The 16,994-nt window shown below is 42.0% G+C and overlaps 1 protein-coding gene across 5 annotated transcripts; it reads right to left on the bottom strand.

Annotated features, from left to right (window-relative positions):
* Positions 1 to 3,277: 3,277 nt before the first annotated feature.
* On the bottom strand, positions 3,278 to 15,891 carry LOC140069213 (NACHT, LRR and PYD domains-containing protein 12-like). Of its 5 annotated transcripts, none has more exons than XM_072114657.1 (10): positions 15,417 to 15,891; positions 14,271 to 14,356; positions 13,783 to 13,943; positions 12,739 to 12,916; positions 12,140 to 12,202; positions 8,393 to 10,085; positions 6,233 to 6,319; positions 5,919 to 6,089; positions 4,046 to 4,210; positions 3,278 to 3,571 (listed from the first exon to the last, which is right to left on the bottom strand). In XM_072114657.1, the coding sequence occupies exons 2-10, from the start codon at positions 14,302 to 14,304 to the stop codon at positions 3,484 to 3,486; spliced, it is 2,640 nt and encodes an 879-aa protein (XP_071970758.1). In that variant the 5' UTR covers positions 14,305 to 14,356; positions 15,417 to 15,891; the 3' UTR covers positions 3,278 to 3,483. The 5 variants fall into 5 exon arrangements, with proteins under 5 accessions (XP_071970758.1, XP_071970759.1, XP_071970757.1 ...); XM_072114658.1 differs by having other exon boundaries at positions 15,671 to 15,891; XM_072114656.1 differs by lacking the exon at positions 15,417 to 15,891 and having other exon boundaries at positions 14,271 to 14,494.
* Positions 15,892 to 16,994: the final 1,103 nt, after the last annotated feature.

Genomic DNA, 16,994 nt, shown 5'->3' with positions numbered 1-16,994 from the left:
TATCCGGTGGAATCCAGACAGTCAGAACCCTCCCCCCGCCCTTTAGTTTCTATCTCATGTTTGTGATGTGGGATAGTAGTTGTATAATTGTAGAACTCATCCAGAATTTGCTGTAAATGGATTGTGCCCCCCCCCCCCCCTCAAGGGGTCCAGAGTTTATAATTGCACATTTAGTGCAGAAAAAAAAAATTGAACAAAACTTATCACATAGAAACTATAATATAATTGAGGCCCATATCACATGCAGGCCCGATTCTAGTCTATTTGCTGCCCCCCACAACACTAATACCGGACCACCTATATTCCGGCCCCTGAATTTACAGACACATTTTTAAAAAGCATCTAAAACCTGATTAAAGTGCTGACATTACTTAAAACTGTTCTCCTGTGACTGACACCACACATGCTAGGACACACACACCACACGTGACGTCTTATACTCATTGCCTATGGTAACCATATTAATGACCTGTGGCAGAACAGCAACCGAACACAGCTCAGAGCTCATATTAATGACCTGTGGCAGAACAGCAACCAATCACAGCTCAGCTTCCAACTGCCACAGCAGCAGACAATGGCTGGTGTATATGAGGGTTAATAAGTGGATTTTGGAAAGTGTGGGGTGAAAATTTTGTCTCAAAACCGAGTCTATGACATTCCCTGAGTCACAGAGAACGGCTGTGCAAAATGTGGTGATTGTAAATGTGAAGGTGCAGATTTCTTTAGCGCACATACATACACATGCATACATACATACATACACACACACATACATACATTCATTCATACATACACACATACATACACACATACACTCACTCACATACATACACACATACATACATACATATATACACATACATAAATACATATATACACATACATACACACACATACACTCACATACATGCACACATACGTACATATATACACATAAATACATATATACACATACATACATACAAACATACACTCACATACATACATATATACACACATACATACATACATACATACATACACATACATACACACACATATACACACACATACATTCACAAACACATACATACATACAACTTCCCCTAATTTTAAATATATAAAAAAAGCTCCTCTCTCTCAATTAAATTATATACATCCCCATTATTATATTATATACAGCTCCTATAGTTTAATTAAAATCCAACCCCTATATACAAATTCTCCCACATGTTTAATTATATACAGATTAACTACCCACATTTTATTTAAATCAGCCCCTCCCATTTAAATATAGCCTCCTCCTATATTTAAATAATATACAGCCCCCATATATTGATGTAATGCTTCACCTTCAAGTTATATTATATACAGCCCATCCTGATTATATAATAAGTAGCCCCTCCCATAGTTAAATTATATAAAGCAACCCCCGCTATATAATGTCCAGCTCACCTCCCATATTATATTATATGCAGCCTCCCTTATTACATAATATACAGCCTCCCCTTATATGATATGCAGCCCCCATATTACATAATATACAGCCTCCCTTATTATATAATATACAGCCCCCCTTGTATAATATACAGCCCCCTTATAAAATATACAGCCCCCTTGTATAATATGTAGCCCCCTTATTATATAATATGCAGCCTCCCTTATTATATAATATACAGCCTCCCTTATTATATAATATACAGCCCCCCTTGTATAATATACAGCCCCCTTATATAATATACAGCCCCCCTTGTATAATATACAGCCCCCTTATTATAAAATATACAGCCCCCCTTATATAATATGCAGCCCCCTTATTATATAATATGCAGCCTCCCTTATTATATAATATACAGCCCCCCTTGTATAATATGCAGCCCCCTTATATAATATACAGCCCCCTTATATAATATGCAGCCTCCCTTATTATATAATATACAGCCTCCCATATTATATAATATACAGCCCCCCTTGTATAATATACAGCCCCCTTATTATATAATATGCAGCCCCCCTTATTATAAAATATACAGCCCCCTTATATAATATGCAGCCCCCCTTATATAATATACAGCCCCCTTATATAATATGCAGCCTCCCTTATTATATAATATACAGCCTCCCTTATTATATAATATACAGCCCCCCTTGTATAATATACAGCCCCCTTATTATATAATATGCAGCCCCCCTTATTATATAATATACAGCCTCCCTTATTATATAATATACAGCCCCCCTTGTATAATATACAGCCCCCTTATTATATAATATGCAGCCTCCCTTATTATAAAATATACAGCCCCCCTTATATAATATGCAGCCCCCCTTATATAATATACAGCCCCCTTATATAATATGCAGCCTCCCTTATTATATAATATACAGCCTCCCTTATTATATAATATACAGCCCCCCTTGTATAATATACAGCCCCCTTATTATATAATATGCAGCCTCCCTTATTATAAAATATACAGCCCCCCTTATATAATATGCAGCCCCCTTATTATATAATATGCAGCCCCCCTTATTATAAAATATACAGCCCCCTTATATAATATGCAGCCTCCCTTATTATATAATATACAGCCTCCCTTATTATATAATATACAGCCCCCCTTGTATAATATACAGCCCCCTTATTATATAATATGCAGCCCCCCTTATTATATAATATACAGCCTCCCTTATTATATAATATACAGCCCCCCTTGTATAATATACAGCCCCCTTATTATATAATATGCAGCCTCCCTTATTATAAAATATACAGCCCCCCTTATATAATATGCAGCCCCCCTTATATAATATACAGCCCCCTTATATAATATGCAGCCTCCCTTATTATATAATATACAGCCTCCCTTATTATATAATATACAGCCCCCCTTGTATAATATACAGCCCCCTTATTATATAATATGCAGCCTCCCTTATTATAAAATATACAGCCCCCCTTATATAATATGCAGCCCCCTTATTATATAATATGCAGCCCCCCTTATTATAAAATATACAGCCCCCTTATATAATATGCAGCCCCCCTTATTATAAAATATACAGCCCCCTTATATAATATGCAGCCCCCCTTATATAATATACAGCCCCCTTATATAATATGCAGCCCCCTTATATAATATACAGCCCCCCTTATTATATAATATAATATGTAATGTAATGTCTATAGGGCATGGAGTAGTCTGCAATGCGTCCCCCGTAGAACCTTCTGGAGAGTTTTTGTTTTGGGGCAGAAACACTTTTTTATGTTTAATGAATACATAATTTCTTCTGGTTTCATAAGAGTCTTTATTGAAGCTATACACTGACTTGTGTCTGACAGTGCCTCACCTTTTCACAGGTCACATGTGGTATTACACCTGACATTCTTATGCCTATATAACCTATATTATTATTAATTCCAGACAACCCCTTTAACATTGTCCTTTGGTATGGTCCTCCGTATTGTTGGACGACATCGGCTTCTTCTTTGTATGGTCGGCATTATAAGACAACAGATAATCCAGGTTTAAGGGCTTCCAGTTGTTTAAAAAATTCTTCTTTCTCCTTAGAAAAATCGTTTTGTCCGAGGCTACGACAAAGGAAAAGGAAGAGATGAGTAATTCGAGATAAAGCTCAAGATGTAAGATCTGGTGGACTTCTTCACACCAGACTAGAAGCTGAGGCTGGACCCTGCTTTTGACTTTTATAGACTTAGAAATATGAATTTTGGGCTACTTGGAGGTGTCGGCATGACTGGAAGGGTAGAATGAAACCTGGTCCAAGTCTTAGTCAAATTGACCGTCCTAATTTTCGATCAACTGAACTGAAGAAACACACTGGACCAGTTCTATCCTGTCTCTAAGGCCACTTTCATAGCATTCAACGTGAGAAAGTCTAAAATGTTTGCCCTTTTGTGCCAAGGGTCCAACTTCCACGAAAAGTGGCCATGGTGGAGCAAGGAACAAGACATGGCCGGATGGAGATGTACTGTAACCTGCGGTAAGAAACTGTCTGAAATCTACTGTAACCTCTGAACTCTCCTGACTCCCTATGATGGACTTACCTAATCTCTTCCAGGTTTGGTGAACCCAATATTAGATCCTGAATATATCTGGCGCTGCCATCGCTGAGAAAATTCCTGCTCAAATCAAGATGTGTGAGGATTGGGATGTGGCTCAGTGAGATCAGATGTGGAGCGTGGTCGTCCGTCAGTTTTATCTGTTGGAGACTATAAAAAACATATAAAATGTCAGGATTGTCCAAAAGAAACATCAACTATTTGCCCGGATGAGACAAAAGACAATGGTTTACTAAGGGCCCGATTCAAATTTTCCCGACGTGTTACCCGAATATTTCCGATTTGCGCCGATTTTCCCTGAATTGCCCCTGGGATTTTGCCGCATGCGATCGGATTTTGGCATGCACGCAACGGAAATCGGGGGGCGTGGCCGAACGAAAACCCGACGAATTCGGAAAAACCGCCGCATTTAAAAAAAAAAAAAGGGTCGCGGAGCTTGCACTTACCTTCACTAGGAATAGGCCGGTGAACTTGAGTGCGTTTCGATGCTCTTCAGCACAGCAGCACTACCTGGTGGTTGTCGGAGGAACTGCCTTAATAAATCCCGGCCGGACCCGAATCCACCGCAGAGAACGAGCCGCTGGATTGTGAATGGACTGGGTAAGTAAATCTGCCCCAATCTGTAGATCTTGACAGTAAATGGTAGGGACAACACAACACTGTGCATAGAATTAGAGGTCAATGTCAAATTTACTGTGTAGCTTTCGCTTTCATATATCTCGATGGGACCTGAGAAAGCAGTGACATTGGAGGAAGATAATGGGGGTCATTTACTAAGGGCCCGATTCGCGTTTTCCCGACGTGTTACCCGAATATTTCCGATTTGCGCCGATTGTACCTGAATTGCCCCGGGATTTTGGCGAACGCGATCGGATTGTGGCGCATCGGCGCTGGCATGCACACGACGGAAATCGGGGGGCGTGGCCGAACGAAAACCCGACGTATTCGGAAAAACTGCCGCATTTAAAAACCGAAAATGTGTCGCTTGGGAAGCGCTTACCTTCACCTGGTCCAGCTCGGTGTATTCCGGTGCGTTCCGACGCTTTTCAACGCAGCAGCGCCACCTGGTGGACAGCGGAGGAACTACCTTCATAAATCCTGTCCGGACCCGAATCCTGTTCAGAGAACGCGCCGCTGGATCGCGAATGGGCCGGGTAAGTAAATCTGCCCCATTGACTTCTGGCCCCATCCACAATGTAGCAATCGGCCTGTGGTTGTGGTAAACCGTGAATCGCTGCACTGGCCAATAGTATCCTGAGGTAAGGCCATAAAAAAAAAAGATGGAAACCCCCTTTAAATCAAAACTTTTAACAAGGATATTTAGCATAACTAAGGCCACACTAGTCACATGGTAAGTGGTATTATTTCCTATCCACCGAGATTGCTGGGGGTCCGAGGGCTGGCAACCAGTGTGCATTTGTGATTGGCATCTCATTCATTTTGATAGCCGTGCACGAAAAACAGGTTTCGGCAGCACCATAACAGTGTGTGATGGGCCAAACGCAACAGTTTCTGTTGCTCTTTCTCCCAATTGCGGGGAAAATCCCTGAGCAATCTCTAAAGTCTCCCCTATAAACTGGATGGAGGAAACATTGGTTTGGAAAGTCAACCCCTTTGTGTTTTAGTGGTGGTCAAGACCCAACGTTTTATCAAAGCCATGGAGAAAAGAAATCTTAGAGACCAAAAATGAATATGATAACATCCGAATGATTAAGGTGTTAAGATGTGTATTTGTCAGTGTGGATATCATATTGTAACCAGTGCCTATGATAGTAACTGGGGGATCCAATAGATGGGGATCCACACATTTGGGGGTTTCAAGACATATGTGACTCCCAAAACATTGGTGACTACTCACGACAAACGTGATATCCTGCAGGTTGGAAGGGTAAGACTCTTCATCAAGTTATGGAAATCTGGACCAGCGAGATTGTTTTTGGACAGATCCAGTTCTGTGAGGCTCTGGTTTATGCTCAGTGAACAAGCCAATGACGAACATGATGTCGATGTCAAGGAGTTATTTCTCAAACTGTGAAATGAATATAAAAACAAATCATGTGTTGCATTAAGACGATCCATGTGAAGACAACAAGGTCGTAGACTTGAGGGACATCTGTACAATAGCTCAGTAGTATCGTGTAAAGAATTTTATGGAAAATGTAGGATCCTTACCTAAGTTTTTGAATCCTTGAGTCGTCGTGAGTTAGGATCCTGAATAATAACTCCATATCGATGTCTTTCAGGTCATTGTTAGAAAGCCTAAAGTAACAAAATACAAAATCAATGACAAATTGGCAAATGTATCTTGTGGTAAATGTAATATATTCCAGCAGTATAAACTAAAAAAGGGAAAAAAAAATTTTTCACCCCTTAACACCCAATTGAATCTGGACTCCACTGTGACAAGTTCACAAAACCTCTGGGGGACAGATGGCATGGATTGGTCAAGGACAACAGTGCAAAGCATCAGGCACAGCGTAGTCAAAGGAAGACCATGTCCAGACACTGGAAGAAGTCGCACAGGACAAGTGTGTGAGTAAACTAACTCCAGCCCCAAGGTTTTGCTATATTTGAGAACACATTTCAAGCCATATATACTCGAGTATAAACCATGTTTTTCAGCACAATAAAATGTGCTGAAAACCCCACCTCGGCTTTTACCCGAGTCAAGAAAACAAACAAACAGTGTACTCACCTTCCGATGCCCCCCTGGCAGGTCCTTATGACACGGAGCCGATGCCGGAGCATTGATCGATAGAAGAGGACCTGCCAGAGGGGCATCGGAAGGTGAGTACACGGTTTGTTTTTTTCCTAAAGGCATTATATTGGGGGCAAGGGATGCAGGCTATAAACTGGGGGACAGGGGCTTCAGGCTATAACCTAGAGGGCTGGCAGGCTATATACTACAGGGGGCTGGCAGGCTATATACTACAGGGGGCTGGCAGGCTATATACTACAGGGGGTGGCAGGCTATATACTACAGGGGGCTGGCAGGCTATATACTACAGGGGGCTGGCTATATACTACAGGGGGCTGGCAGGCTATATACTACAGGGGGCTGGCAGGCTATATACTACAGGGGGCTGGCAGGCTATATACTACAAGGGTCTGGCTATATACTACAGGTGGTTGGCTATATACTACAGGGGTCTGGCAGGCTGTCTTGGCTCATACTCGAGTATATACAGTAGTTGGAAACACCATGCATATCATGTGATATGTGTCTATTTGGTTACTGGAATATAGCCATGAACCCTGATTAAATAAAGTTGGAAGAAAAAAAAACGTCCTGACCAAGAAGCATAAATATGATCACCTAGTCCCTACTAGGTAAGAAGGACCTATGGATATGTCATGCAACGGTGAGATTCATAACATTTTTTCTCAGGGCACATTCACACTGCCGTTGCCCACCGTACCATAGCACGAAAGGCACACAGTGGCGCTGGGGAGAGGAGGTGAACGCTACTCACCCCTCCCCCTCCCCATAGGGATAAATGGCGCACGGTGCCATATACCGAGAAAAGATAGGACATGTCCTATCTTTTCATGGCTAAGGAATGGTGCAGTGGCGCACAAGTGCGGCATCGTACTGCTCCCGTACGGCACCGCGCGCCCAATGCCGGCCTATGGGGGAGGTATATGCGACGTATATGCGCCTTGCTTGCAAGACTGCTCCAGCCTTGACACATTTTTCAATAGATTTGATACAGGCCTAAAAAGGGTTTCAGTAGGGTTTCACATGGCAGTATTAAAAATTAATTTATTTTTATTATTTTTTTATCACAATTTCTTTTTTTATTTCCCCTCACTCATCCCCCTTACTCAGCTGAGGGATGATTAAAAGCCACCATTTTGAAAGATTAGTCCATAAAGAATCATAAAAGATTCCAATTGGATACCTTGCGTGAACATAAAAGATTCATAATGAACCTACAAATAAAGGGCGTAACTGTGAGAGGCTGTGCAGGGCTCTGCGTGGGACCCCCTTTCCCCTAATAACTTCTGCATGGGACCCTCCTTCCCATAAAAAATATATATACATATTTGTATCATTTGTCTCCATTTGTTAGTGTGGCAAGTTGGATGGCTGGGCCCCCTGACACTGTAGACCTCATAGCAGCTGCAATGGCTACTACCCCTGTAGTTCTGCCCCTGCTATGAATCGCTCTTTATTAATGTTAGATAATTTTGTAAAGAAACATTATACTTGACATTCATCATAACATTTCTTAGTGTATATGAAATTATAAATTCTAAATCCACTTAGAAATTCAAATGAGAAAATTAAAAATAAAATTAGAAATTAAAATAAGAAACGTTTTTAACTACCTGAGATCTTGAACTGTGTGTAGAGTTCCACTCAATCTTTCCAAGCCTTCACCTTGAATGAAACATCTATCTAGGTTAAGGCAACTTGTTTCTGAGCAGGATTTAAGAATAAAAGCCAAGATGGTACAGTCCACAGGTGTCCGATGGAAATCTGAAAAGTCCAAATTTTCATTAGGTCCTATCGTATCAAAGACAAGGGCTTTATTGCGGGACTCAAACAGATAGGTCAGTAGGTTCATTTTCTCTTTAGTATCTGTTTCAGGCCTCCATTTGGCTCTGATTTCCTGACGGAGCCACTTAATGACCATCTTGGCAGGGGAATTGTCATCACGTAGGTATGGCTTCAGAAGAGATATAGTTGTACCGTCAGACAGACCACACAAGAAGCGTATGAACATCTCACCACGACCATCTTCAAGTGATCTGGCTCTTTCTAGTGAGGTCTTCAATTCCATCTCGGAAAAGTTCAAGTAGTGATGTAAAGCCGAGAAGAACTCCTGGATGGTGAGATGGAGGAAAGAGTAGGTTGTAGTTTGACTTTGATAGCTGTCCATTATAAAACTGGATAGAAACTGGGATCTGCTGTCCACGTGAAATGTTTCCATATCTTTGCTATCAAATGTAAGGATGTGATTCATGACTCCATGTTGGGCCATTTTCCCAATGGAAGTCAGAAGCTCCTTGGGACAGTTTCTGCAATGATTCATGAGCATGTGGGCCACGTAAGACACAAAGAGTTGCGTCACTGTTTTTGGTAGAAATAAAATTTGTCCGGCATCATTTATGGGCAGGGGCTTGAAACACGTGCATAATACTTTACAGATGATCCAGCAGTACGATGGGATGTAGCAGAACGTGTACAACACGTCGTTCTCTCTCACGTATTGAAATGCCTTTTCGGACAATTTCTGGTCATTGAAAAACTGTTCAAAGTATCTCTCTCTTTCTTTGGGAAAGAATCCCATGATCTCACAAACCCTCTGAAAAACACTTACATCAACAGAAGCCAATCTGGTTGGTCGACTGGTCAACAGTATTGAAGACCCTTTGAGAAGACTTTGTCCAACCAAGCTGGCCACGATGACACCAAGTCTGACTCTCTCTTTAGTCTTAATCCCTTTATTTTGTGAACTAAAATCAATGTTGTGTACACTTTCATCTAGACCATCAAAGACGAAGAGCAGTTTTTCGGGATCTTTGAAGATGATGTCAAGTTGACTGTGTAGATAATCATATTGATCGAGGATCATCTCATCCAAACTGACCTCATTATATTTATTTAGTTCTCTTAATTTAAAGAAGAAGATAAAAGAAAATCTCTGATAATGTTTCCTAGTCACCCAGTCGTAGACAAACTTTTGCATTAAGGTGGTCTTCCCAACTCCGGGTACACCGCTCACCATGACTGCAAGTGGCATACGATCCGATCTGTGATTCCAGCGAAACAACCTGTCGGGGGAGATATGTTCCAGACCAATATGGGCCTTTCTCAAATAATACTCATGTATCCCTCCCATTTCTATTATCTCATGTTGTGAACGATTCCTGAAGTCCTGAGTAGAGACAACGACTAGATCCAGGTAGCAAGAAGAAATGCTACAGCTTCCCCCTGGATGCACAAATCCCGGAGCATTGTGTTCCTGCAAATTTTTGGTAATTTCCATTAGATGTTTCTTGTGACGATTGTGGATTTCTGTAAAAAAATGGTTCATGAATGTAATTATGTTCAATCAACATTTATTGATGAAACAGAGTAACAATTGCGAACAGTATTTCCAAGGCAAGAAGGGTGGTCTCGCAGGACCCCAGCATTAAGATACATATTACATCATGTTACACAGTAACGTGGCAGCAGGCTGTGAAATTATATTAAGGTAGAGATCGTAAAGTACCGGCTGCGGGGGTCCGCCCATCCTTTCCAATTATAAAACGAGACAAAAGAACGAACAGGGGGGTAGACAAGACATAGACGAGCAGGGAATAACTGGGCGGGAAGAGGTGGAGGGGACTGGGGTTGGGGATGGCTTCTGTGTCATGTTATGGTTGTACACTACAGGCGTATCGCCTGTTTGCAATGCAAGGGTCCTGAAAGGTTACAAATTCAAGTAGGGGCCTAATTAATTAAGCAAAAAGATCCTGAAAGGCTGGGGTTAGCTGGAATTCCTCCCAGGGGGTCCACACAGTGGCTGTCTTACTCGGGTCGGGCATGTCCTCGGCCACCAACTCCTCCATCCTCCGTATGTAGCAAAGCTCCTGTATGCACTCCACAACCGTGGGTGGATGAGGGCTCTTCCAGTGTCGAGGGATGAAAAGGAGAAAAACAAAGAAAACAACCGAAGAGGACGGCGCCTCGTGTGATAACGTTTTTGAACGGTTTCTTTTAGGTGAGTGATAGAGGGTGCTCACCTGGTAGCCACTTGGCTAGTAGCATATATAAGTGTAGGGAACTGAGTTACCCTTGTTGGTGGATCTTTCCCAGGTTACCTCAGCAGCTTCCCAAACGCTCCAAGACCGGTATCTGTTGGAACCGTAAGTACAAGAGTATGGGTAGAAGAAAAGGTTTGGCGCTACGGATGGGTGCGCTTGTAACCCAGAGAGTTTTTACCACAACACAAATTGGTATCTTTAGGCTAGGTAAGTATTTATTGTAAATGGTTAAAATCTGGTTTCAAACATAGGTACATAGTGTCGAGGGATCACTGTCCTTGCCGCCGTGAGAAAGTGGCGAAGGAGTCCTTTTTTGATGGAGGAGATGGTGCCCGGTAGCATGGAAAGGAGGGCAACCTGTGGGCTAAATTGTATAGTCTTACCAGACACTCTGCTATATGTGTCAAACACCATCCGCCAGAAGTCTTGTATTATCGAGCTTCATGAATGTAATTAATTCTCGAAACAGAGATAAATCAAGATGAACAAGCAAAAATACAACAAAGAAACAAGCAAAGCCAACCATGTCGATGGGGCTTGAAAATTATGTGATCTACAGTGTAGCAACTCCACCAACCCCAACTCTTCCCATAAGATGGTGGCACAGTCAAAACATTTTTTCTGTAGCTTCCGTTAATCTCCAGGTTTCATTGCAGTTTCAGCACCAGACCCTAATTAGATTCTAAATTGTTAGATGGGTGGTCCTAAGCTATCTGCTCTTGTTTAAGACCTGCCCATCTAGATTAGTGGGGCACATTTACTAACTTTAATAACTTTACCATGCTTTACCTCGGAAACTGCACTAACAGTTCTCTGCCCGTGTATAATGTTAGGTGCAACAAATTAATTAAGAACGTGTGTCATATATCATAAATCTTTCGCTCCCCCCCCCCCCCCCCCCCCACTGGCCTGACAGAGTTCACCAACTTTTCTGTGGTGCACCATTAACATAGGGCATGCAACAGACTTTGCAAGTTAAATACGCCGTTCGGTCCCCAATCTGTGTCTCATGGATGCCAGCGCAGTTGCGCTACAAAAGGGTCGCGTGCTAACCATTTGTGGTGCAGACACTTCTTAAATATCCATGCAAGACGTTTCCACCTATAACAGCATGCAAAGTCCGACAGGGCACAAAGCCCTTAGTAAATTTGCCAAATTTCATGGCATTGATTGCATAGGAATGTTGCGTATATAGGAAAAAAATCCAATTTGCGCCAAATCAGTGGGGAGACATCTATGAAGAGTTGTTGGTGGTAGAGGTGGGGATAGGACTTTTTTTAAGACTATTACCAAAGTTCATAAATTGTAGTTATTATTCACCTTCCAATTGGTGTAGCTGGTGTCCATCTTTATCCAAGGTGATCAGTGGCAATAATGTTGCACCTACAATACAGGAATCATACAGCTAACCGGTCATCTGACACTATTAGAACGAGACATCCCAATCTTAATCCAAAAATAGCTAAGCAAACGGCTCCCCATATCTATCACTCCAGAACAGACCTATGTGTCTCCATGGTTACAGACTACAACCATAACCTCAGGTTGTGATGCTCCCTACATTTACTGTATCTAGGGCTCAGACTACACAAAGGTTTGCTTATAGGCTATAACCATAGACACACATAGATCTGTATTAGAGCTGTGGACACATAGGGGCTCATTTACTTACAGGGTCATCAGAGTTCCCGACGGCACACCCCCTTATTTGTGTTCCACGGACGCCAGGGCGGATGCACTACAAAAATTGTCACATGCGCCACAATCCCAGCGCAGACACTTATTATTAAATACCTGTGCAAGCCATTTTAGCCCCAAAAAAGTGCACAGTCCGACAAAAGTGCATGCGCAACCCTTAGTAAATGATAAGATATTCTGGTCAATGAATACCATGTCCTCAAAAAGTCTCTTATTGGTACCTTTTTGGATAAATTCTGCCAATACTCCAATGAGATTAGGATGTTGATAATTATTCTGCAGGATATAAAGGCTCTCCCACAGTGCCAGCATAGCGTCTCGTCTCATGCCCATGATGTCTTCTAGTAGACATTCGGAAAATACAGAAACTCCCAATTTTTTCTTTAATAAGAGGTAATCCTGAAAAATAAACAATAAGGAATTGTACATTTCATAACATCACATTCCCTCTCCAAAAATGTCAATAGGTAGAAGAAACAAGACAGTTGAGGGGACGTTCTCCACCACTAACGACCCAGAGATTTGGAGGCTTACACCAAATTTTTGCTTATAAATTGAACTTTGGCATTGATCAGTAGACTGTAGGCCACCATTTATAGCAGAAGATGTTCACCTCTAAAACCTCTACTGGTTCAGTGATGAACGATCTGTTAGAGAGTTTGGGATGTGGTCATTTCTCATCTCACAGGGAAGAGACACCTTAAAGACGCCCTAAGACTCAAGGCGTCAAGTTGCGCCTCTAGGCACAATGGCATCATCTATTTTTTTTAAATATAAGCCATTTACAGCCCCAAACCACTTTTTTTTTAACAATTTGAGACAATGCTGGACAGAGGGTTCCTTTCATTCACCAGGTAAAAATTATCTGTGGGGCCCACCTGCCATAAATCCCAAGTACGTAGTTCCTAGTAGTCTACATATTGGGTTGTCTTCTGCTGAAACTATGAGGTCCAGTATTGGGTTAGAGCCTGGACCTACCATAGGATCCTCTGGTGAGAACCCCCATTAAGGTCAACCTTACCCAAATGCTACCCTTTTATCTAGACTCATCTGAAGGCAAACTAACCACCTTCATGGAGAATCCCAACCACTGGAGGGTCATGTCATAGAGGATTTCATTAAAGGTTTTGGGGAGAGCCCTTGGGTTTGATACTGATTGGGAAACTTAGACTCATGTATGTCAAATTGTCAAATTATTCGACAATTCTGTAAAATATTTAGCCAAAATTTTATTAACTTCTTTAAAGTTAAGACCTTTAACTCACCTGCTCCATGGGGAAATTTCGGGACTTGAGTTCACTCAGAAGGTGATGAGTGTCTACAGTCTCCACTATGTGTTTAAGGTCATTACGGAAGTAACCATACAGGATCCTCAAGGTGCACATGTCATACTGAGACAGCTTATCCTGGAACCGCTGAATGTCATCTGCAGTAGAAATGTTACATTAAATTAAAGGGGTTATCCGAGTGTATAAAACAACCCTTGGGTGGCGGGGATGGGGCGGGTAAAAAAAAAAAAGTACTTACCTCCGCGGTCCCTCCCGGGCTCCAGCGCTGAGATCTCTACAGTCTGTGCCCCATGGAAACAAACAGGGGCAGTAAAACCGCACTGCGTTTAGCTTCCTGCCGGCCACACCCCCACCGGTCCCGCGTTATACAGCGCCGGGAATAGGGATGGGTGCGTGTGGCCTGCCGAACGCTGATTGCAGCGCGGATTCTGTGCCCTACTCATCTTTTATTATTATTAACTCACCATCATTGATGACTCTGGCACAGTGCCTCTTCATAGCTCAAGATCTCCACGGCCTAAAGGGGTCTTCAGACTTCAATCCAAAATACCTAAGAAAAAAGTGGTAGATTTTGATGGTCTCATTGTCAGAAGCCTAACGTCAGTGGTAGCAGCCATCGCAGCCACTATGGGGCCCGTAGTGTAAGGGGGCCTCGTCTATCGACCTGACGCTAAAGAATGGTAGATGTATGCCAGTATATATTGTACAGAATAATATATATATATATATATATATATATATATACAATATAACATATATGTGATGTGTATATGATGTGTGTGTGTGTATGTGATGTGTATATTCTGTATGTATGTATATGCCTCTATGCCTGTATATGGCACTATATATGTGTGTATATGTGATGTGTGTAAATGTGTGTGTATGAGTGAAGAACTGTATGTTTATGTATATGGGAATATGAATGTGTGTGTATATATGAGTGTAATTTGTATATTTTTAAGTTCTTAAGTCTGCTAAAGGGCCCTTCATCTCCTAGTTACACCCCTGCTCATAGTGTTGTGAAATACCCCAAAATTTCTTATTACGTTTTAGACATCACAACAGAACAACAGGAAAACAGGTCCCACAACATTTGTTAAAATATTCATCGATGATATATCACAGTTACCAAGACATGGTCAGGAACGTGCAGGTAAGGATTCGAGAAGAAAGCAGTGTGACCGAAGACGTGGAGAAGGACAAAGGAAATTCAGAAAGATAAATAAGGGTCAAAAGAAGAAGAAATTGAGGGCATTAAATACTTCAAGGGGTTTTCCAGAATATTCATGTATGGGTGGAGTCTGATACTTGGGCCGCCCATTATTCAGCTCTAGGTGCTGGAATAATAACAGTAACAGTAAGGTCCGGAGCTGAGAACCTTTACTGATCTCCTGTTACTTCCAGATCCATATTCTGTTGTTATCCAAGCACCTGGAGGCTTCCAAGGTTTCCAAATGTCAGACCTATATCTAGGGGTAGGCCATCAACCAACGACTCCCCTTTATTCATGATCTGTTAAGCTTCGTTAACCGAAAAACCCATTTAGAGCCCCAAGCGCTGGTGGTATTGAACCGGCTCATGCCAAAACTACTCACTGTCCTAGTCATTACCTCAACACCTAGAAGAATGTGCCTGACCACCATGGGAGTGCCCTCCATAGAGGAAGCCCATGCCAAGGACCATTTATGGGAAATGGGACCTTTTCCAAATTGTCCTGGCTCATGAGACCCTACAAAGGGTTGTGTCCTCTCAGATGCTGAGATCTTCAGAGCCAAGAACCCGTGAGAGGACCTAGACCTTATTGACATAGATGTTGTGTGCTGGTGTCAGGAGTCAAATGCTCCCTGGAAATCCCTATAAGAACCTTGATCCTGCCAGGAATATCCCGATTTCTTTGTATCTATCCCTTTTCCCGGTAACACTGTCCTCTTTGGATTGGAGCCCTTCCAGATTGCGTCTTCTCACGCCTGGGCTGCCGTGTGGTTCTTCATTCGTGCTTTGTACTGGGAAATATCCGATGACATTAGAATACTTTCAGTCTTGTGTTCTTTTATATACAATGATAGATTTTTGCTGTGTCGGGACTTCCTGTCTTGAAAGTGAAAGTATTTTTTTTTCCAGTCCCTCCCAGGAACAATGTGGAGAAGACATAACTACTTCTGCTTAACTACTTACAGTCTGGATTCTGTGTGAGGCACTCGTACATTCATATAGGTGATGGAAATAGGCGCTTATACATAAAACATAGCATAAAGACAAACAAACCGGCTTGTACATACTGTATAGATGCAAGCTGAGACATGGGTCGAGATTTATATTGGTAACTGGTGGAGAAACCATATATATCTCCAGCCAGTTTTCAGGTCTCTATGACTTGCACACGACCCCTATGGGAGTGTCAAGTCGTTGACCAGACGGGGATCGGGGAGGGAAGGGGGCGGGACGGGGCGTGGACACCCAGTCCGCCACATTTACTATAGTCTCCACCAGAAAACCGGCAGAGACTAGAGCAAAATACTCCATCAGTTCCGACCTGGTCTACAGGAGTTTGTGCCCGTATTTACTACGAGCCAAAATATCTCACTAGGAGAAATGGTAAGACTCGCGTTCTAAACACCAGACTTAATAAATTTGGCCCACGGTCTCCAAATCTTTCATACGCATTCAAACACACAAAAGTCTACACAATCCCTTAATACAGGTAAGAAGTCTAATACATATATGACCTTACATACATAAAGCTATAAAAACACACAAAATTATGTACATTGCACACGTAAAAGTCTTACATACACACACTCTTATATTGTATAAGTTATATAGTAACACATCTATATACATACATCTTTCCATACACAGTACAGTCTGAATACACACATGACCTTACATATACACACATAGCAGTACATACTATACACACACAAGCAGGGCCGGTTCTAGACAAAGTGGGGCCCTGGGCAAAACTAAAAGTTGGGCCCCAAAATAAAACTATTTTATGACCAGTCACAATCAGCAAGAGGCTCCCTTTAGTATGATAAAACATACTGTAATTTTGGAGAATTTTACAGGAGATAGATCATAGGAAGATTGATGGGCAGCATGGTGGCTCAGTGGTTAGCACTACAGCCTTGCAGCGCTGGTCAACATCTGCAAAGATTTTGTATGTTCTCTATGTGTTTGCGTGGGTT

Source organism: Engystomops pustulosus, chromosome 7, assembly GCF_040894005.1.
Source record: "Engystomops pustulosus chromosome 7, aEngPut4.maternal, whole genome shotgun sequence".
NCBI lineage: Eukaryota > Metazoa > Chordata > Amphibia > Anura > Leptodactylidae > Engystomops > Engystomops pustulosus.
The sequence above is the reverse complement of the archived record's forward strand: the minus strand, read 5'-3'. Positions and strand labels throughout refer to the sequence as shown.